Raw genomic sequence first — 23,523 nt, forward strand, 5'->3', positions numbered from 1 at the left:
TAAATTCACAAGTTTGGAGCATTCAGTTTATTCTGCTTGATCCTGGAAAACCATACATTTTTTCTTTGACAGAAGAGGACTACATATTTTTGATGTACTATAGAATAGTTAAGGGTGTGGCCTTCTTGTTAATGGTAGGTGATCTTTTCAGTCTGTCCTTGGTAAGTTATTTCTATTATGGCAAGCACGTCACAGAACACTAGTTTGGGCTATAAATACCTTATATTCAGTATAAACACTAAAAACTGAAAACATCCACTTGAGGTATAGATGCCTCTTCAGTGCTCTGATTACCGAAAGAAAAACAAAATTCAGCTGTGTTTTACCTTTCATTTAGAGTATTCATCAGTTCTTGTGAAAATCGTAGACAAAAGCCAGATTTGTTGTCTATTAACATATCATAAGACACCCATAAATATGCAGACAAGCTACATTATTCAAAATGTAATTTAACCTAGAACATATGTGGTTCATTATCAGGAAACATTAATATATATGGTAATAATTACATAAGATAATAGAAAAAAGTTATACCACAATTATAACAAAGGTTTGACTGTCTCAGAGCCCAAAAATATCTGTTATAACCTTCAACAGCTCTTAGGAGATTTAAGGGTGAAACACAAGGCTGCTCGGGTTGCCACCCTGAGCACAAGACCTCCAAGTCAGAAATTTAGCACTGACTGATCCTTGGACCCTATTTATCATTAGGAGAGGTGTACATGTACTTTCAATTCTAAGATGAATAAGTCCTGATTGAAATTTACTAAGAACCCTTTCTTACGGATTCTCACTCCCAAAAAAGGAGGGGGTAACCGTGTGAGGGGATGGGTGTGTTAATTTAATTACTTGATGATGGGAATGCTTTCACAATGTAAACATGTTGTACAGTTTAAATATATTACAACTTTATTTGTCAATTATACCTCAATAAAGCTGGAAAAGAAAAGAAAAAGTGAGTCTTTTACTAGGAAAAATATAACTACTGTCTTATAATGTTATCATACTCATTAGTAATTATAAACAAATCAATATACAATTTGGAACTAGGTAAGGAGGAATATAAATACCAAGATCGATTCATTTCCTTGTCATGAATTCATTTCCTTGTCATGAATTCATTCATTTTCAACGATCAATGAATACATCTTGGGTTTTATTTTTACCATCAAAATAAAGATATTAATTACTCAATTCTTTTTTTTTTCTGACTGTATTTTTTTTTGAATTTGTATTTTATTTTATTTTATTTTATTTTTAAACTTTACATAATTGTATTAGTTTTGCCAAATATCAAAATGAATCCGCCACAGGTATATATGTGTTCCCCATCCTGAACCCTCCTCCCTCCTCCCTCCCCATACCATCCCTCTGGGTCATCCCAGTGCAGTAGCCCCAAGCATCCAGTATCGTGCATTGAACGTGGACTGGCAACTCGTTTCATACTCAATTCTGCTCACTCTTTGCTCTGTTGCCTCCCTGTTTAGGACTAGTGCCACCTGCTTGATGTATCTATATTCATCTATATATATATATATTTCAGATGCTTATGACAACTTTAAGTCAGTGGGATATTATTTATGACTATTTATGTAATGTTTGTTTTCCTTCAGTTCAGTTCAGTTGCTCAGTCATGTCTGACTCTTTGCGACCCCATGGACTGCAGCACACCAGGCCTCCCTATGCATCACCAACTCCCAGAGTTTACTCAAACTCATGTCCATTGAGTCGGTGATACCATCCAACCATCTCATCCTCTGTTGTCCCCTTCTGCTGCCTTCAATCTTTCCCAGCATCAGGGTCTTTTCAAATGAGTTAGTTCTTGCATCTGTTGGCCAAAGAATTGAAGTTTCAGCTTCAGCATCCATCCTTCCAATGAATATTCAGGACTGATTTGCTTTAGGATGGACTGGGTGACTCTCCCTGCAGTCCAAGGGAATCTCAAGAGTCTTCTGCAACACCACAGTTCAAAAGCATCAATTCTTCAGTGCTCAGCTTTCTTTATAGTCCAACTCTCACATCCATACATGACTACCGGAAAAACCATAGCTTTGACTAGATGGACCTTTGTTGGCAAAGTAATGTCTCTGCTTTTCATTATGCTATCTAGGTTGGTCATAAATTTTCTTCCAAGGAGTAAGCATCTTCTAATTTCATGGCTGCAGTCACAGTTAGCAGTGATTTTGGAGCCCACAAAAATAAGTCTGTCACTGTTTCTCCATCTATTTGCCATGAAGTGGTGGGACCAGATGCCATGATCTTAGTTTTCTTAATGTTGAGCTTTAAGCCAACTTTTTCACTCTCCTCTTTCACTTTCATCAAGAGGCTCTTTAGTTCTTCTTCGCTTTCTGCCATAAGGGTGGTGTGATCTGCACATCTAAGGTTATTGATATTTCTCTCAGCAATCTTGATTCCAGCTTGTGCTTCCTCCAGCCCAGCATTTCTCATGATGTACTCTGCATAGAAGTTAAATAAGCAGGGTGACAATATACAGTCTTGACGTGCTCCTTTCCCAATTTGGAACCAGTCTGTTGTTCCATGTCCAATTTTAGCTGTTGCTTCCTGACCTGCATACAGATTTCTCAGGAGGCAAGTCAGGTGATCTGGTATTCCCATCTCTTTAAGAATTTTCCAGAGTTTGTTGTGATCCACACAGTCAAAGGCTTTGGCATAGTCAATAAAGCAGAAGTAGATATTTTTCTGGAACTCTCTTGCTTTCTCGATAATCCAACAGATGTTGGCCATTTGATCTCTGGTTCTTCTGCCTTTTCTAAAACCAGCTTGAACATCTGGAAGTTCATGGTTCACATATTGCTGAAGCCTGGCTTGGAGAATTTTGAACATTACTTTACTAGCGTGTGAGATGAGTGCAATTGTGCAGTAGTTTGAGCATTCTTTGGCATTGCCTTTCTTTGGGATTGGAATGAAAACTGACCTTTTCCAGTCCACTGGTGAGTTTTCCAAATTTGCTGGCATATGAGTGCAACACTGTCACACCATCATCTTTTAGGATTTGAAATAGCTCCATTGGAATTCCATCACCTCCACTAGCTTTGTTAATAGTGATGCTTCCTAAGGCCAACTTGACTTCACATTCCAGGATGTCTGGCTCTAGGTGAGTGATCACACCATCGTGATTATCTGGGTCATGAAGATCTTTTTTGTATAGGTCTTCTGTGTTTTCTTGCCACTTCCTCTGAATATCTTCTGCTTCTGTTAGGTCCATCCCATTTCTGTCCTTTATTGAGCCCATCTTTGCATGAAATGTTCCCTTGGTATCTTTAATTTTCTTGAAGAGACCTCTAGTCTTTCCCATTCTATTGTTTTCTTCTATTTCTTTGCACTGATCACTGAGGAAGGCTTTCTTATCTCTCCTTGCTATTCTTTGGAAGTCTGCATTCAAATGGGTATATCTTTCCTTTTCTCCTTTGCTTTTTGCGTCTCTTCTTTTCACAGCTATTTGTAAGGCCTCCTCAGACAGTCATTTGCTTTTTTGCATTTCTTTTTCTTGCGGATGGTCTTGATCAATGTCTCCTGTACAATGTCACAAAACTCCATCCATAGTTCTTTAGGCACTCTGTCTATCAGATCTAATCCCTTGAATCTATTTCTCACTTCCACTGTATAATCATAAGGGATTTGATTTAGGTCATACCTGAATGGTCTAGTGGTTTTCCCTACTTTCTTCAATATAAGCCTGAATTTGGCAATAAGGAGTTCATGATCTGAGCCACAGTCAGCTCCCAGTCTTGTTTTGTTGACTGTATAGAGCTTCTCCATCTTTAGCTGCAAAGAATGTAATCAATCTGATTTTGGTATTGACCATCTAGTGATGTCCATGTGTAGAGTCTGCTCTTGTGCTGTTGGGAGAGTATTTGCTATGACCAGTGCATTCTCTTGGCAAAACTCTATTAGCCTTTGTCCTGCTTCATTCTGTACTCCAAGGCCAAATTTGCCTGTTACTCCAGGTGTTTCTTGACTTCCTACTTTTGCATTCCAATCCCCAATAATGTAAAGGATGTCTTTTTTGGGTGCTAGTTCTAAAAGGTCTCATAGGTCTTCATAGAACCATTCAACTTCAGCTTCTTCAGTGTTACTGGTTGGGGCATAGGCTTGGATTACTGTGATATTGAATGACTTGCCTTGTAAACAAACAGAGATCATTCTGTCATTTTTCAGATTGCATCCAAGTACTGCATTTCGGACTCTTTTGTTGACTATGATGGCTACTCCATTTCTTCTAAGGGATTCCTGCCCACAGTGGTGGATATAATGGTCATCTGAGTTAAATTCACCCATTGCAGTCCATTGTAGTTCACTGATTCCTAGAATGTTGACTTGAGCATTCCTAGAATGTTCACTCTTGCCATCTCCTGTTGACCACTTCCAATTTGCCTTGATTCATGGACCTGACATTCCAGGTTCCTATGCAATATTGCTCTTTACAGCATTGGACCTTGCTTCTATCACTAGTCACATCCACAAGTGGGTGTTGTTTTTGCTTTGCCTCCATCCCTTCATTCTTTCTGGAGTTATTTCTCCACTGATCTCCAGTAGCATATTGGGCACCTACCAACCTGGGGAGTTCATCTTTCAGTGTCCTATCTTTTTGCCTTTTCATACTGTTCATGGGGTTCTTAAGGCAAGAATACTGAAGTGGTTTGCCATTCCCTTCTCCAGTGGACCACATTTTGTCAGACCTCTCCACCATGACCTGTCTGTCTTGTTGTTCTTTTCGTTAATTTTCTGTAAATCACATTAAAGCAGGCACTTTATCTGCCCTGTTCAGCAGTATGTTCCCAGTGTGCAGAGCACAGATGCTGTACATAAAAGGCATGTGATAGATACCTGTTAAATCAGTGATTAAAGATGAATGCATTCAAAAGGTATGTACACCCTAATGTTCATAGCAACACTATTCACAGTGTCCAAGGCATGAAAACAACCTAAATTTCCATCAACAGATGAATGGATAAAGAAGATATGGTATATATATAATATGCATATATATATATATATATATATGTGTGTGTGTGTGTGTGTATGTGTGTGTATACACATACATACACAATGGCATATTACTCAGCCATAAAAAAAGAATGAAATAATACCATTTTCAGCAACATGGATGGATCTAGAGATTATCATACTAAGTGAAGTAAGTAAAAAAAAAACAAATAGCATATCAGTTACAAGTGGAATCTAAAATACAGCACAGATGAACTATTTTACAATATATACAGACTCACAGACATAGAAAACAATGCTATGGTTACCAAAGTGGAAGGTTGGGAGGGGTTAACAGATACACACTACTATATATAAAAGAGATAAATAACAAGGTCTTACTGTAGAGTACAGGGAACTGTATTTGATATATTTTAATAAACCTATGGGGCTTCCCAGGCAGCTCAACAGTAAAAGAATCCACTTGTAGTGCAGGAGATGCAGCAGACACAGGTTGAATCCCTTGATTGGGAAGATCCCCTGGGGGAGTGCATGGCGACCCACTCCACTATGCTTGCCTGGAGAATCCCATGGACAGAGGAGCCTGGAGCCTACAGACCATAGAGTTGCAAAGAGTCAGACATGACTGAAGCAACTGAGCATGCACACATGCACGCAATAACTCTATAATGGAAAAGAATCTGAAAAATTATATATTACATATATTATGTATATATTATGTAAAACTGAATCACTTTATAATACTTGAAACCACACAGTATTGTAAATCAACTGTAATTCAATTTAACAAAAAAAGAGAACACATGAATTTGTGACCAAAGTTTCTGACCCGCCCCCCACTTCTCCCCTAAACTGCACAATGTTTCTTACAGGTGTTCCTGTGCGTGGACCACTTCACTCTAGATCACTTTCTACCTCAAAGCCTCCTTTGTCTCCTTAAAGTGCAACTCCAACCTTGCAAGTGAAGAGTCAATGGGGTTAAATAAAATGTGTCAGTTAGAATTGATAAACCCTGGACTAGAACAGCAAGACTGGTTTTCTTATTTCATCCACAGGTGTTTCTTCAAATAATAAAAAACACCCCCTGTTGGGACTGCAGTAGGATAGAGTATCCTGAACTGATAATGGCACGCTGTACATTGAACTGGATTTGAACCCCGTAAGCTCACAAAGCTAGTGGAGGTGAGGGAATTCCAGTTGAGCTATTTCAAATCCTGAAAGATGATGCTCTAAAAGTGCTGCACTCAATATGCCAGCAAATTTAGAAAACTCAGCAGTGGCCACAGGACTGGAAAAGGTCAGTTTTCATTCCAATCCCAAAGAAAGGCAATGCCAAAGAATGCTCAAACTACAGCACAATTGTACTCATCTCACATGCTAGTAAAGTAATGCTCAAAATTCTCCAAGCCAGGCTTCAGCAGTACGTGAAGCATGAACTTCCAGATGTTCAAGCTGGTTTTAGAAAAGACAGAGGAACCAGAGACCAAATTGCCAACTTCTGTTGGATCATCAAAAAAGCAAGAGAGTTGCAGAAAAACATCTACTTCTGCTTTATTGACTATGCCAAAGCCTTTGACTGTGTGGATCACAATAAACTGTGGAAAATTCTGAAAGAGATGGTAATACCAGACCACCTGACCTGCCTCTTGAGAAACCTGTGTGCAGGTCAGGAAGCAACAGTTAGAACTGGACATGGAACAACAGACTGGTTCCAAATTGGAAAAGGAGTAGGTCAAGGCTGTATATTGTCACCCTGCTTATTTAACTTCTATGCAGAGTACATCATGAGAAACGCTGGGCTGGAAGAAGCACAAGCTGGAATCAAGATTGCCGGGAGAAATATCAATAATCTCAGATATACAGATGACACCACCCTTATGTCAGAAAGTGAAGAGGAACTAAAAAGCCTCTTGATGAAGGTGAAAGAGGAGAGTGAAAAAGTTGGCTTAAAACTCAACATTCAGAAAACAAAGATCATGGCATCTGGTCCCATCACTTCATGGGAAATAGATGGGGAAACAGTGGAAACAGTGTCAGAATTTATTTTGGGGGCCTCCAAAATCACTGCAGATGGTGATTGCAGCCATGAAATTAAAAGACACTTACTCCTTGGAAGAAAAGTTATGACCAAAAGTTATGACCAAAGCATATTGAAAAGCAGAGACATTACTGCCAACAAAGGTCCGTCTAGTCAAGGCTATGGTTTTTCCAGTGGTCATGTATGGATGTGAGAATTGGACTGTGAACAAAACTGAGCGCCAAAGAATTGAAGCTTTTGAACTGTGGTGTTGGAGAAGACTCTTGAGAGTCCCTTGGACTGCAAGGAGATCCAACCAGTCCATTCTAAAGGAGATCAGCCCCTGGATTTCTTTGGAGGGAATGATGCTAAAGCTGAAACTCCAGTACTTTGGCCACCTCATGCAAAGAGTTGACTCATTGGAAAAGACTCTGATGCTGGGAGGGATTGGGGGCAGGAGGAGAAGGGGACGACAGAGGATGAGATGGCTGGATGGCATCACTGACTCGATGGACGTGAGACTGAGTGAACTCCGAGGGTTGGTGATGGACAGGGAGGCCTGCCATGCTGCAATTCATGGGGTCGCAAAGAGTCCACGACTGAGCGACTCAACTGAACTGAACTGAAGCTCACATTTTAAATGCCCTTCACTTCCTTTGTATTACTCATATGTGTAGACAAATCATCTCCTCCTCCTCTTCTCCCCACCCCCACACCCCACCACATGCAGTTTAGGACCCATCCCCACATGCAGCAACAGAGAAGAAGCAAAGCTATCACAGTGGTGGATATATAGATGTAGCATAGCATAGCATGCATGCTCAGTCATGTCTGACTCTTTATGACCCCATGGACTGTAGCCCACATCTCTGACCATAGGATTATCCCAGCAAGAATACTGGAATGGATTGCCATTTCCTACTCGAGGGGATCTTCCCACCCCAGGAATCGAACCTGTTTCTCTTGCATGTCCTGCATTCACAGGCAGATTTTACCACTGCACCACCTGGGAAGCCCATGTAGAAGATGATTACCCCATAATTATGGCAAAAGTCTGACTGTCTCCAATCCCAAGGGAACCCTAATAATGGTCATGGCCCCACAGCACACAGCTTACTGTGAAGGTAGAACACTGCTTTGTGAGACTTTCCTTAGCTTCATTCACTTGGTAAACAGACCTGCAAAGAAAGCCCCATGTAAATGTTGATACTGACTCATTGGATGTATAGAGTCAAGTACAATAGACCTGATCCAAAACTGAGAAGAATATCTGAATCTAATACATTAAGCAGGTAATTCCAACTCCATGTGAGATATTTAAAGACTAAGCACTTCTTTAGAAATAGCTCAACTGGAATTCCATCACTCCACTAGCTTTGTTCATAGTGATGCTTTCTAAGGCCCACTTGACTTCACATTCCAGGATGTCTGGCTCTGGGTGAGTGATCACACCATCGTGATTATCTGGGTCGTGAAGATCTTTTTTGTACAGTTCTTCTGTGTATTCTTGCCATCTCTTCTTAATATCTTCTGCTTCTGTTAGGTCCATACCATTTCTGTCCTTTATCGAGCCCATCTTTGCATGAAATGTTCCCTTGGTATCTCTAATTTTCTTGAAGAGATCTCTAGTCTTTCCCATTCTGTTGTTTTCCTCTATTTCTTTGCACTGATTGCGTAGGAAGGCTTTCTTATCTCTTCTTGCTATTCTTTGGAACTCTGCATTCACATGCTTATGTCTTTCCTTTTCTCCTTTGCTTTTTGCTTCTCTTCTTTTCATAACTATTTGTAAGGCATGATGCTAAAGCTGAAATTCCAGTATTTTGGCCACCTCATGCGAAGAGTTGACCCATTGGAAAAGACTCTGATCCTGGGAGGGATTGGGGTCACGAGGAAAAGGGAACCACAGAGGATGAGATGGCTGGATGGCATCACCGAATCGATGGACAAGAGTTTGAGTGAACTCCAGGAGATGGTGATGGACAGGGAGGCCTGGTGTGCTACGATTCATGGGGTCACAAAGAGTCGGACATGACTGAGCAACTGAACTGAACTGAACTGAAGCTCTTCTTTATTGAATTATCAATTATCTAAATGAGCACCATTTTTAAGAAATAAATACTAAATGAATGTGAAATAACAACAATAATAATTGATGATGACAGACATACTTATAGCATGTAATAGTGCTAGAATAATGTATAAATAGTTTAGAAAGTAACTATTGTTATAGTAATGATAACCTGCGTGCGAGACAGCAAAAGAGACACAGATGTATAGAACAGTCTTTTGGACTCTGCGGGGGAGGGAGAGGGTGGGATGATTTGGGAGAATGGCATTGAAACATGTATAATATCATATATGAAATGAATCGCCAGTCCAGGTTCAATGCAGGATACAGGATGCTTGGGGCTGGTGCACTGGGATGACCCAGAGGGATGGTATGGGGAGGGAGGTGGAGGGGGGTTCAGGATGGGAAACATGTGTACACCTGTGGCGGATTCATGTTGATGTATGGCAAAACCACTACAATATTGTAAAGTAATTAGCCTCCAATTAAAATAAATAAATTTATATTTTAAAAAATAAATAAATAAATAGTATAGGAATTCCTAAGCAACTCTGAGGTTACTTGAGAGAATTCAGTGATGCAGTAAAGACTTATAAATTGAAATGCTTGAATTCCTGACTTTAAAAACAAAAAATCAATCCTAAACCAAGTCCCACTGAATTAAATGTAAATTAGACTAAGCTTATGGTAACAAAAATGTACAAGCCTTGTGAGAATTCTGTAAGTGAAACTTAAAAATATCTTCTCTGCCTAAATCAGAGGTTAACATCAATAGTGATTAAGTCTTGTTGCTAGAGCGTACCCTTTCGATGAAGGGATGAAAATGACACCTTACTTCTGTGTTCTTCCTCCTCAAAGCCTACTCTAATCATCAGAAAGACATCAGACAAACTCAAACTGAAAGGCCTAGCCAGTGCTCCTTGAAATGTTCAAGGTCACCAAAAACAAGGAACAACTGAGAAATGGTCATGGCCAAAACAAGCTTAACAGTTCATGATGATCAAATATAATGTGGGATCCTAGATGGGATCTTGGAACATATAAAGGACATTAAGGAAAAATGAAGGAAATCTGAATAAAGCATGGACTTTAGTTAATAATAAGGTGTAAGTATTGGATCTTTGGGCTTCTCAGGTCACACTAGTGGTAAAGAACCTGCCTGCCGATGCAGGAGACATAAGACACAGGTTTGATCCCTGGGTCAGAAGATCCCCTGGAGGAGAGCAAGGCAGCCCACTCCAGCCTCCTTGCCTGGAAAATCTCATGGACTGAGAGTCTGGCGGGCCACCATCCATAGGGTCACAAAGTCAGACACGACTGAAGTGAGTGAACATGAATGCATGTGTTAGATCTTTAGTTGTAACACGTGTAAGATATATAAGATGTTAATAATATAGGAAACTAGGTACAGGATATATTATAACTCTGTACCACACAACTGTCCAGTAAACTAAAACTGCTGCCGCTGCTGCTGCTAAGTCGCTTCAGTCATGTGCGACTCTATGCGACCCCATAGACGGCAGCCCACCAGGCTCCCCCGTCCCTGGGATTCTCCAGGCAAGAGTACTAGAGTGGGGTGCCATCGCTTTCTCCAAACTAAAACTAGTCTAATGTAAAATGTTTTCCTGAAAAATACATAACAGATATACTTTTAAAAGATCTTCTGATATAGTATTTGCAGAGAAAGATGCTTTTTAGTTTATAAATTATTTCCATAATTTGTGACAGTTCTCACATCTGCTACTATAAAATTCACTGCAGCTTCTCTGTCTCTTGGGGAAAAAAATGCATTTAATTATCAGTGAAATTCAACTCCAGCTTGTTATGATGAATGATTTGAACCTGTCAGCTTTTTTTTCTCCCTGAAAACAAAAGAAATGAAATGAAATACAGTCTTCCTCCTTTACTTCCTTCCTTCCACCTGCTTCATTTAATTGATGAAGGTTTGAGCTTTTATTAATCTTTTTGAGCTCCTCTGTAAGATGCAGAAAAAGCTAATATGATATCATTGTATCTAGCTAATGTGTGTGCTTTGTGAAATTGATACACCCTGCCAAGACATAAATTACTTAAGCTTTGATAAATGTGTTGAAATCAGGGAATGTTCAAACAGATAAAGCACAGAAATTCCTCTTTTTCTCCCTTTTTTAAACTCCATTTCGTGCAAGCAGTTAAATGTTTTTGCATTATTATTGTAATATGATGGGACAAAAGACAGCAGTGATATTGATAGTAGCATAGAGAACCCCCGCAAGTACAAAAGCAATGGGGGATACAGCCTTGTGTTTTGCAGATAACATCTAACAACCTTGCCTTGAACAGACTGGTTTGCCAACAGGTTCGGATCCACTTCAGTCCTCTCCCAGCATGTCATATCACTGAAATTGTCTACAGAGGAATGAGCGTCCTGCCAGACACTTTGCACTTTCAGATCCTTTGCTGACTCATTTGGTAGGCTGAAATCAAAGATCCACAAACACATTTTATTAGCAAAGAATGCTCACCTGTCCCTGTGATCTGGATATGACTCAGATGTCAGTGAGACTGGAACACGAAGAAGCATTTGATTGATGCTCTAGGGTTGATTTCTACTCATTAACTTATCCTATGGCATTGAACAAGTTGCTTGATTGATCACTAATCAGTTCCTTGGAGACCTGAGAATCCATATCATCTTTTGAAGACAATTTTTGAATAGGAGGCATGGAACTATCCATTGGATAATGTAAGACCCATCAGTCTCTGAGTGCCTTTTGCCAGAGGTTGAGCTCAGTAATTTCCATCCATTTTTTAAATTTAGTCCTTACAATCAACCAACAAAGGAGGCATAGGTGTGAAAATTGGGGCTCATGTCAAGGGACAATGAGGTCATCAGGCAGCAAATCCTATGCTTTTTCCACCATGCTGCTTCCATATTAGGAGTATATTGGATGAGTGTGGGTGGGGTTGTGGTTCATTCAAACCCCAGTCATCCCTGAGTAGGTCTTTTGAGGTTAAGCATCAGCCTTGGGAACTTGGGTCACACAACTATCTATGTACACCTGTTTAGGAGAGGGTGTCTTCTCAGTAGTGACGCCCGCATTTAAGCAGCATTCTAGGGAGAAGACTGAACAAGTTATACCACAGGGAGAGAAAGTTGGGAGAAGAGGTACAACTAGCAGCTTTTTAAGACAACTAGACATATATTTGGTTTTTTAATTATACTCTTCTACCTATATATATCATCATCAAATAGCTTTTTGAAATTTGAGTTTAGATTTGGAAATCAGTACTTGTAAGAACTGTCCATACATTTTAGAGTAATAAATAAGTTGAAGAAGTGAAGTGAAGTCACTCAGTCGTGTCTGACTCTTTGCGACCCCATGGACTGTAACCTACCGGGTTTCTCCATTCATGGGATTTTCCAGGCAAGAATATTGGAGTGGGTTGCCATTACCCAGCTTTTCTCAATTTGTTTAATAGTAAAGCAAAAAAAGTAAAAGATGCATACATCTACTTTTTATCTAAGGAATCCTCAATGACAGTTTTCACTGAAACAGAGAACAATTATAGATCTGTGCTTAAGAGTTAAATTGCATTATTTTTACATAGGCAAACCTTAAATCAAAGGCAACTTGAGCAGATTTGAACCTAAAGAGTATTGTGTTAGAATATACTTTTTAAGAATCAAATTTCGTTTTCAATCCTCATCTGTAGAATCTTTCCTGAAGAATAGAAGAGTGTTTCTAAAAGCAAATAATTACCTCTAATTTATCTGTTTGGTAAGTTTTGTGTTCTTTTTTTCACTTTCTTAGGGTGAGTTACCTATATTTGGGTCAAATTGTTACAACATCAGTTACTACAATGAAAATCTGTAGTATTTTTGAAAATTAATAAGTGAATTTTTGAGTAAATATTGAGTCATCTCAGAACCATCACATCAGAAGTCCTAGAGATAAGAGAAGGATCTCATAATGTCCATCTCACGATAGAACTCATCATGTATTTTAAAATGCACCAATATCAGTTAGCCTGAGACTCTACGTGATTGAAAACTTGTCACTGTACAATAAGTTTAACACTGATAGGTTTTCAATAACAGAAAAAGGAGAAAATCAGGCAAAGCATCAAGAAAAATGACCCAAGCAGAAAAAACTCAGAAAAATGTGCAATGTGAAACAAGCATTTTAAGATAAAAAGAGCATATTGGTGCTGGTAGTACAGAGTGTTGTCATACTTGTGTAAAAAAAAGTATTTTTGAATGGAAAATGGATCTTTATTCTACTAACACAGTATTAATTGGGAACACTGCCCAGAGGTAAAGAATGTGGTAAAGAATCTGCCTGCCAGTGCAGGAGACCCAAGAGATAGGAGTTCGATTCCTGGGTCAGGAAGATCCCCTGGAGTAGAAAATAGCAACCTGCTCCAGTATTCTTGCCTGGGACATCCCATGGACAGAGGACCCTGCTGGGATACAGTCCTTTGGATCAGAAAGAGTCGGATATGACCGAGTGACTGTCACTGTCACTAGTGTCTATATGTTAATCTGTGGGGTCTCTAAAGAGTTGGACACGACTGAGCACTTGAGCACAAGCATATTATGTATGAGTAAGAATTGAGGGGTTTTTTTGTTTGTTTTGTTTTGTTTTAAGCAAGCTAAAAGGGATTTATCTTGTGAAAGATAGGAAGAAAGACAGGAGTGAAGGAAGAGGTTAGGAAATTGGACAAATTGGGGAATAGAGATCAGGAAATTAAGTTCTTTAGTACCGGCCATTCTCAGGATTGGTAGGTGAGGCTGTCAACGTTGACCAAGCAAGGCACATCTCATGAAATATTGGAAAAAGGTGAAAACAAATAATAGCAAGAATCATAATCACAGAAAAGAGAAACTGGACCTTGATCAGCAAGGGGTTTCTTATCTGTCCATGTGTCCTTGACTGTCTCCTTGGAGAGAGGACAAGACAAGTCACCTGGACCAGGTTGCATTAGCTCTTAGCAACCTCAAGTCCTATCTGTAGCCCGTACTGACTTCCATGGGCTGTCTGACCAGTTGATCTCAATGAGGCTCTGTGCATATTGTAATGAAGAGTGTTCAAAGTCAGAAAACTAGTGACAGTATCAGAAATACCCAGAATATTTTGAGCCAGAAATCCTGAGTAATGATCCCTCTTTTTCTGGTGACTATGCCAGTCCTTCAACACCAGGAGAGAGAAAGAAGTATTGACTTCAGGATGTGCGAGACCCTAGGAATAGAGAGTATGAATTCAGGTTTTCAAAACGATAAGAATGTGCAGAATATCAGTTTGCCCTTCTGCCAAGCCTCAGTAATTTAGAGAAGAGAATTTTGGGAAATACTAGACATGAGTGGGAAAAGCCTTTGGGAATTAATCAATGGGATCAATATATATTATGTGCCCCCTCCCCACCAAAGCAGAAAACAAAAAAGAAAAATCCACACATACATTTAAGTCCTTGCATTCCTCCTCTAAAGTGTTCAGGGACAAGTTATAGGTGAAAACACTTCTCATGAAACTCTATTAGGACTTAAACTTTGATGAATGTATAAAATATAACCTCATATTATTAAACTCTACCATAGAGTCAAGTGTAAAATTTACAATCCAAGCTATGCCAGTTTTGTTTTGTTTTTTTTCTCAAAACTGAATTGAAAGCAATAATTCTTGTAATAATCTGAGACTGGTTTTACCAGGTACTTCACCAAGTTTGAAAGGGTTGGGGAAACAGTACATAAAAACAGCCCCACTTCCTTCTCATCCTTTCCATCACGCTGACAGTTTTCCAGAGAATCATTACCAGAGTGGTTTGTGCCATTAGAGATAAGAGGCTATCTGTGTTTCCACTAGAAACCTCTATTTTCCAGACTTTATAATTCATCTATAAATATCCACTCCAAGCTGCAGTTTCATATATTATGAATCTGTCTCTCAAAATTCATATTGACTTAACTAAATGATTTTTAGAAATCATGAGGACTCTTACACTGCAAAGAGAATTAGAAGAAAATCAAATGCAAATAAAGTGCTGTGTTTCAAGGGGAATGATTTGAATCAAAATACTGTGGAATCCATAAAACACAGGCACATGATTCTTTCTTAGCAATTCTATCTTTCAGGGTATTATTCAGTTGTAATAAAATGTATTTATCAACAATTAACTAGTTCAAAATATACATCTCCAGTTTATTTCTGCTTCTATAAAGGCAGATAATTTGAGATTACATTTTTTCAACTAAATCTTTTATAGAACTTCATATTATTATTCATGCTACTTTTAATTACAGAATTTAAAATTGAATTATATCAAGTTATGAAATTATATGACATAAGCTTTTGAATATAATAATATGCTTGCTATCTACAAATATATTTTAAGAGTCTTATCAATACCTTATATTCAGATGGCTTCTAGCTCCATGGTAGAAATCTCAGCTTACTAAAGTTATTTTCTACCTAAAAAAAAAGACCTTACAAATTGAATGTTTTTGTCAAATAAGAGACCAAAAAATACTATATCCCCCGGTCTGGGAAGATAGAATTGTAAAGATTAGGAGACAGAGACTAAAGCCACATCAACCCATTAAAATGAAATGCAGTCATCTCTTGGTATCCATGGGGGATTGGCTTCAAGATCCCCTTGGATACCAAAATCCAGGGATGTTTAAATTCCTTATATAAGATAGTTTAGTATTTGCATATAACCTATGCACATACTTCTGTATATTTTAAACCATCTCTAGATTATTTATAATGCCTAATACAATGTGAATAGTTGCCAGAATGTGACATATTCAAGTTTTGCTTTTTGGAAATTTCTGTGTTTGAGTTGGGGGCAGTTGGGACTTTTTGTTTAGTTTTAATTTCAATTCAGTGTTGGTTGAATCCAGTGGATTCAGAACCTGCGTATACAAAAAAACAACTGTCCTCTCTTCCTAATCACATCATTTCCATGTTTGTACTCACAGATTTATACTGCTTGAATGACATGGTCATCTTGTTACACTGCAGAGCCCCACTGTGTATGTGAAATGGTATTTAGCAGGAAGCGAAATACTACTACAAGAATTGCCCCAGTGCTTTGGCTTTGGTATGTGTGGACTCTCAGCCCAACCTAAAGTATATTTTTCTTTCTTCCTTTCGAACAGCTGTTTTGTGACAGTGAGAAGGTGGTGCATGCCACGGAGGGACTGGATTGGGAAGACAAAGATGCCACAGGGACCCTGGTGGGTAACGTGGTGCACTCGCGGATCATCAACCCTCTGCGCCTGTTTGTTAAACAGTCTCCAGTCCCCAAGCCTGGACACTTGGCCTATGCGGACAGCATGGAGAACTTTTGGGATTGGCTGGCCAACATCACGGAAGTTCAGGAGCCATTGGCAAGAACTAAAAGGAGGCCAATAGTGAAAACAGGAAAATTTAAGAAAATGTTTGGATGGGGTGACTTCCATTCCAACATTAAAACTGTGAAACTCAACCTCCTCATCACGGGGAAAATCGTTGACCATGGAAATGGAACCTTCAGTGTTTATTTCCGACATAATTCCACCGGCCTGGGCAACGTTTCAGTGAGCTTGGTACCCCCCTCCAAAGTGGTAGAGTTTGAAGTTTCCCCACAGTCTACCTTGGAGACCAAGGAATCCAAATCTTTCAACTGTCGCATTGAGTATGAAAAAACAGATCGGGCCAAGAAGACCGCCCTATGCAATTTTGACCCATCCAAGATCTGCTACCAGGAGCAGACTCAGAGCCACGTATCCTGGTTGTGTTCCAAGCCCTTCAAGGTCATTTGCATCTACATTGCCTTTTACAGTGTTGATTATAAACTTGTGCAAAAGGTCTGTCCTGACTACAATTACCATAGCGAGACTCCCTACTTATCTTCTGGCTGAATCTTCACATGGCCAATAAAAAGGAAGGATAAATATATACTCAATTATTAATAGAACCACCAAGAACCAAGCTCAGCTTTCCATGGCAAAGGATCCCTTTTGTTTCTGGCAGTGAACCTTCATTCCCTATAAGGTTTTCACATTTAAAAAAGAAAAAGAAACATCTTAAAAGTTGAAATGTGTTTGTTATGATCATAAGTACCTTAATCTAAACAGTCAAACTGTATGAAACCATCACTCTCTCATAAGATCTCTCTCCTAAGGCTAACTCCTCCAGCTATTCTTATTTCTCTAAGAGTTGATGGTAGTAGCAACATGGAACAGGAAAGAACCAAATAATGCATGTGATAAACATTGCTCTTGAAATGGGCCTGCCTTTGAAGTATGTTTTGGAAAGTTACCTTAAAAATAGCAGATCCAATAAAGTAACTGAAAAGATTGTATTTGATAGATGAATCACATTTCTGACATTGAATTCTTTTTTATTGCTGTCTTTTTTCCCATGTCTGTGCTGTTAGTGATATGAGAGATGAAGGGGTAAAATTTGCTTCAAAACTCATGTGTGAAGTTACAATGCCCCAGTGGAATGAAACACATTATCTGAGCTAGAGTTGAGTGGAGTGGGATTTAAACACTTACCCTTGGGTTGGTCACCATCCTTAGGATTCTCATCTGAGTAGTAATATTGGTATATTAAAAAAGCAAATCTGGATGTATTGTAAGTCAGTTCAACAATGATGACGATCAGGATGTTTTTAGATTACTTTGCCAGGTTCAATGATGTGAGATTGTCAAAAATATCACAACTCTGTTTTCCCCCTGTAACCTAATTCTATTCATTTGGTGGTATGATTTTTGTATACCTGTGTAGAACAACTTTGAAATTGAGAGAAAGCAATTGTTTCCTAGGCTAGCTAGAATGGGAGAAAGATTGGAATTGGGAGGAAATTCCAGGATGATGTATTCATTATTTCTAGCCTGTTAGATTAAGTTCTCCTTGCATTTAGCTATTTAAATGAAGGATCAAATTGTGGAAATAAGGAGTTTATTTAAACAATGCTAATTATTATCATGCTAATAACCAAGACACATGACTCCCTAGGCTTTTGGGATAACTTCCTAATGAATGTTGCCTCATAACCACCTCCTCTTCATCTTCTCTGAGGGGGTCAAATGTCATCTGTGTCATAGAAGTGGATGATCTTTGAATTAGCATAGAGAGAGAATCTGGCTGGCCAGTAAAAAAAGTGTTTCTAGAACCTGGAAGATTCATGGAATGGTTACTCCTTTTACGATAGCTGTCAACGTTTTTCCCCCTTCTTATCTGTAAAATATCAAAGTAAAACACTGGATTGACAACCGAAGGAAGAACAAAATGCTCTTACTGTAAAATGCTCTTACTACGTTGTTCAAAAAGCCAACAGCTCTCGTCTATTTTGCATCTCTAGTCCTTTCCTTTTCCTGGTGATACCTGCACAGTGTTTGTTTTTTGTCTTTTGTAAAAATTGTACTAGGCTTAGTGTGTGGTAATACAGGCTTGAAATTTTTGCTCTGAGTTCATCGGGTGCTTTTGTAATTTTGTGGTTGGTGTGAAATACTTTGAGACATCATTTTATTTTAACCTAGGAACAAGATTAAACTACTATTTACTGTAAAATATGTGGGAACCATATGTGTATATACACTTAGATCTCCTGTGTACAGAGAAAGTATGTGTACACATTTCTATGTAAATAAAAAGAATTTCCTAAATCTGTCACATGACTTTAAGTTTTTGATTTTGTAAAGATTGTTCTTGTTTCTTTTCTTCACAATGGTTTAGTGTGCGTGTGCTCGTGTGTGTATGCATTATCAACTGAGCGTTCAGATCTTCCATATGTTCATATTAAACAGAGCAATTAGGCCAGGGACATTATAAAGCAGAGTAAAATAATAATCCATACAAACCACTTGGCACATAGCTTGGTGTCTGGTAAGAATTCTGTGAGCTTCCATTAAGATTTATTATTACAAATGAAAGGTGGTTTTAAATTGTCTAATGTTCAAAAGTTGAGTGGTATAAACACTATATCTATATAAAGAAAAAACTAAATCGGTTTGCAAAATTCTTAGATTTTAGCAGGATTTGTGGGATTAAAAAATAAAGAAAGAAAGTTCCTCAGGCATGTTTTTTAATTGGCGTAGAACATATGCCACATATATTTTTTAGACATAATTTCATTTCAAAGCCTACATAATTGTCAGTAATGGTGCTTGGCACAATATAAATCAGATCCCATTTAAACATGCAAATGCACACATTCCTACAAAGCCACTTTTGCCTTAGAGTACTGCAGTTGAGGAAAAGGATGTTCACATGAGCTAATTTTATGCCCAATCACAAACTGTTCAAAATATAAAGAAACAGACCCTTTTAAAATGAGATTTAAACTAATAGAGTGAACACCTGAAAACAATATAATGTTGTGTGTCAATTATGCCTCCATAAAAAATTAATTTAAAAAATTTTTTAAAACACTAGCAGAAATTTAATCTTCAGGGAGATGTTAGGCATCTTCTCAGGATCTCTCTATATATGAGAAAGCAAACTAGTTTTAAGACCTTTTCACCCCTCTGCAGAAAAAATCTTATTACTCATCACCACACAGAATCAGGAAGGAGGCTGTATTTCCATGACTATGAACAAGGTGATCATACCACCCATAGCTGCTGTAAAATCTGGGGAGGGGAAATTAAAAAATAAAAAAGACAAAACTTTTGGACACCATGTAGCACAGCAGTAATCAGTGAAAAGAAAACAATTTTCCTTCATTCTTCTACTTGGTACTTGAAATTTCAACACATTCTCCTGATCTAAAATACCCCAGCAGTAATGAGTATGGTCCTCTAACATGTCTGTTCATAAGAGAAGCTGATTCATAGCATATTATATCCTGTCATCTTTATTGTCCAACACTGTTATTCTGCAACACCTTTCTTCTTTATTTGAAGAACTTTATATGACCCAAATGCTACATGCTACATTTTAGGCACAACTACTACATCTTAAACATTCTGCAACTGGCTAAACCTATCTCCATTAGAGACATGGTTCTGCTGGGTGGGAGCTGCCATTATGGCTTAGGGAGTCCATATTTAAATACTCAAAGTGCAGTTGTCACATTAGCAGTATTACCTGTAAGCCTGTTAGAAATACAGTCTCGGGTCCTGCCTCCAACACTGAATTGGAGTTTTCGTTTTAACAAGATCACCACATGACTTGTATTTACATTAAAGACAGAGAGGTACTTCCTTAGAAACTCTGATTTAGTAAATGGAGTTAGTAAATTAGGAATTAAAAATCTGCATCTTAAGAAACTTTGGTTACCGTGGTTCAAATGGGCTTCTGACAATACTTTTGAAAATGGCTGAAGGAATAGACCCTTTGAAAAATGAAAATTAAATGAGTAGATTGATAACAAAATAAAGAAAAGTAAACCAATATTAATGTATAGAAGAATAGTATTTCAAAGAGAGTGCAGCCTACACTATCTTCTGGTTCAGACTTCTCATTTGACAGATAAGCAAAACCAGGGTCCCATCAGAGTCAAGGACATGACCACTGAGTAAGTGACAAAGCCAACTGAAATGCAAGTCTCCTGCCTCCTTGTCCCAGGTCTTGTGTTACAGTAGAAAGGTAAGTTGAAGCAGGTATTCAAAACAAAACAAAAAATAATTGCAGTGAGTTTATAAGAAGACATAACCCAGAAGCCAAAACTAAACATGAAAAAGTCTGGAAACATTCTCTCTGCAAATCCTCAAGATTGTGATACATCTATGAAAACAAATTTTTTAAAGCTTAAACTACACAAAAGTAAAGTCAGAATAAAGCCATTTTGTCCAAAGATGAGCATCCTAGGATGTATTAGAGGTATGACTGGCTAAGAATTAACAGCAGTAGAGCATGGGAGTTGACAGAATTTTCAACAGATTTTAACACCTGAGAATATATTTTCATAGAAATAGGTAAATGGGGTGGAATGTCTCCATAGCCTAAAGGTCCAACTTTACTTAATAAAGAATTTTAAATTAATTCATTGCCTATAAAATATAGGGTGGCATCATGCATTTTTATTTGCAGTTAAAACTATAGTTGACCTCAAGTTAATCAGAACTTTCAATGAATGGAAATTTCATGTCTCCCATTGTCAGTGACAAATTTCAGGCAAACAAACTCTTGCTAGAGGTTTTTTTTTTTCCTTCATAAAAATCTTGTAAGATATATTCAGGAGTCATTTAATATTCACCTCATGTCTTAACCCCTACTGCAAGGTCTGGAAACCTGGAAACATATCCCATTATGCTTCATTTGTAATCTTCCCTTTTTATCATCCCTCTCAGCTCCCCCATAAATAGTCTGTAATCTCTTCTCAGAAGGAATGAGTTGACTGTGCCCTCTACAGCACGGGACAAAGTATCTGGTATATAGTAGGTACTTGATCATTATTTGTCACTTGATTTTTAAAAAATCTCCTACAAAAAACAGTGACTATTCAAGACTCACTTTACCCACCTAACATGAATTTTCTTGCACCATTCCAAGATGAAGACACTGCTCCAGCCTAATGTGATACTCACTAAATGCTAGCTCCCAGAACCACAGAAATATAGAAGATGGAAACATGTTTGGAAGTGATCTAGAATAGGTTTTGTTTATCAGATAATTGGAGAGACTTCCCTGGCAGTCCAGTGGTTGAGACTCTGTGCTTCCACGGCAGGGGGCATGGGTTCAATCCCTGTTCAGGGATCTATCTTGCATGCCATGCAGTGTAGCCAAACAATTAATTAATTAATTAACATTTTTTAAAAAGAAAGAAGCAGAGGACAAAAAAAGAAAAAAAAGAAAGAATTGGGAACCGGGTGAGGTTTAACAGCCTGGTTATTTATATTGTTCTTCCTGCCTGGATAAAGCCATTCTTTCTCTTCTTTATTATTCCAAATTACTGATGTTCTGTATTTGTGTTACAGACTGTCACCTGGCCACCAGCATGGAGCTTCTGCCTTCTCCTATTGAAGTGGGAGGGTCAAGGGTGTGGCCAGCCTGCTAGACTGCATACCCCTACCCCTAAAGCAGTGAGGTATGTGGCCTGGTTGCTGATCTAGAGCTGGTAGAATATGAGAGCAAGGGATGTGTCAATTTATGTAAAAGCACATCAGACTTGTCCATGCTATTGTCCCTTCAACTGTTTCAGATAGATAACTAAAAGGACCTGAGATGCTGCCCAGTAAAGAGGGCAAAGCAACTGTCCATCTGAGTGTCTTTCCAACCATGAAGGAGAGCCACCCAGCTAACCAAAAGCCCACCCTGGACTTCTACAGAAGAAATAAACATGTATATTATTCTTTAAGCCATTGAATTACTGGGATGGATTTGTTACTGCATCTTAGCGTGAATTAACTAATAAAATGGAGCAGGACTGTATGGTCCTTGCACCCTGCCCGCCCTCCCCTCCCCCCCCCCCACTGTGTCTTCTGCCTGCCTTTTGCCTGTAGAAAACTTCAAAGAACAAGTTTAATCTGAGAAGTGAGAAATGCTGAAACAAAGGAAAACAGTCAAAGGAGACTAAATAATAAAAATGTAGTCATTAAGCATTGGCAAAGACCTTTAGTTCTTTCTCAAGGGCTGTAGATAATATTCTGAGCCATATTCTGTGAGCTGTCTTATGGATACTAAAGCCTCAGGTGGAGAAGTTAACTACATGATGACCAGACTGTGCCCAGGACTTGAGTTGCCACAATTCCAAGAATTGACCACAAAGAAATGGGAAAAATTGGACCCTGGAACTGAAGATTAACTGTACCTGAAACATTCAAGATGATGCTGGTCAGACCACTAATGACCAATCTGAAGATGATTGTTAGATGATCTGCTGTTTCTTTATGAAGCCCCTGCCCCACAAGATGTCTTTCACCCCTTGCTTGTGGGAAGGGGGGAGAGTCAGGTGGACATATCCCCCACCCTCCCCTTCATGTTCCCAGTATCTGAAATAAAACAAACTTTCCTTTCCATCAACCTGGCCTATTTATTGGCTTTTTTAAAATTTTAATTTATTTCTTTTAATTGGAGACTAATTACAATATTGTAGAGGTTTTTGCTATACATCGACTTGAATCAGCCATGGGCATACATGTGTTCCCCATTCTGAACCCCCTTCCCACCTCCCTCCCCATCCCATCCCTCAGGGTCATCCCAGTGCACCAGCCCTGAGCACCCTGTCTCACGCATGGAACCTGGATTGGTTATCTGTTTCACATATGATAATATACATGTTTCAATGCTATTCTCTCAAATCATCCCACCCTTGCCTTCTCCCACAGAGTCCAAAAGACTGTTCTATACATCTGTGTTTCTTTTGCTGTCTCACATATAGGGTCACATTACCATCTTTCTAACTTCCATATATATGCATTAGTATACTGTATTGGTGTTTTTCTTTCTGACTTACTTCACTCTGTATAATAGGCTCCAGTTTCATCCACCTCATTAGAACTGATTCAAATGTATTATTTTTAATGGCTGAGTAATATTCCATTGTGTATAAGTAC

General features: G+C 38.6%; 1 protein-coding gene across 1 annotated transcript in view; it reads left to right on the forward strand.

Moving 5' to 3' along the window:
* The window catches only part of NXPH2 (neurexophilin 2), a 127,956-nt gene extending 109,259 nt beyond the window's left edge, over nt 1-18,697 (forward strand). Inside the window, exon 2 of the mRNA XM_061438886.1 lies at nt 16,195-18,697. Within this exon, the coding sequence (XP_061294870.1) occupies nt 16,195-16,938 (744 nt within the window). The 3' untranslated portion in view covers nt 16,939-18,697. The remainder of the gene's footprint in view (nt 1-16,194) is intronic.
* Nucleotides 18,698-23,523: the final 4,826 nt, after the last annotated feature.

The sequence above is a fragment of the Bos javanicus genome, chromosome 2 (genome assembly GCF_032452875.1).
Source record: "Bos javanicus breed banteng chromosome 2, ARS-OSU_banteng_1.0, whole genome shotgun sequence".
Lineage (NCBI taxonomy): Eukaryota > Metazoa > Chordata > Mammalia > Artiodactyla > Bovidae > Bos > Bos javanicus.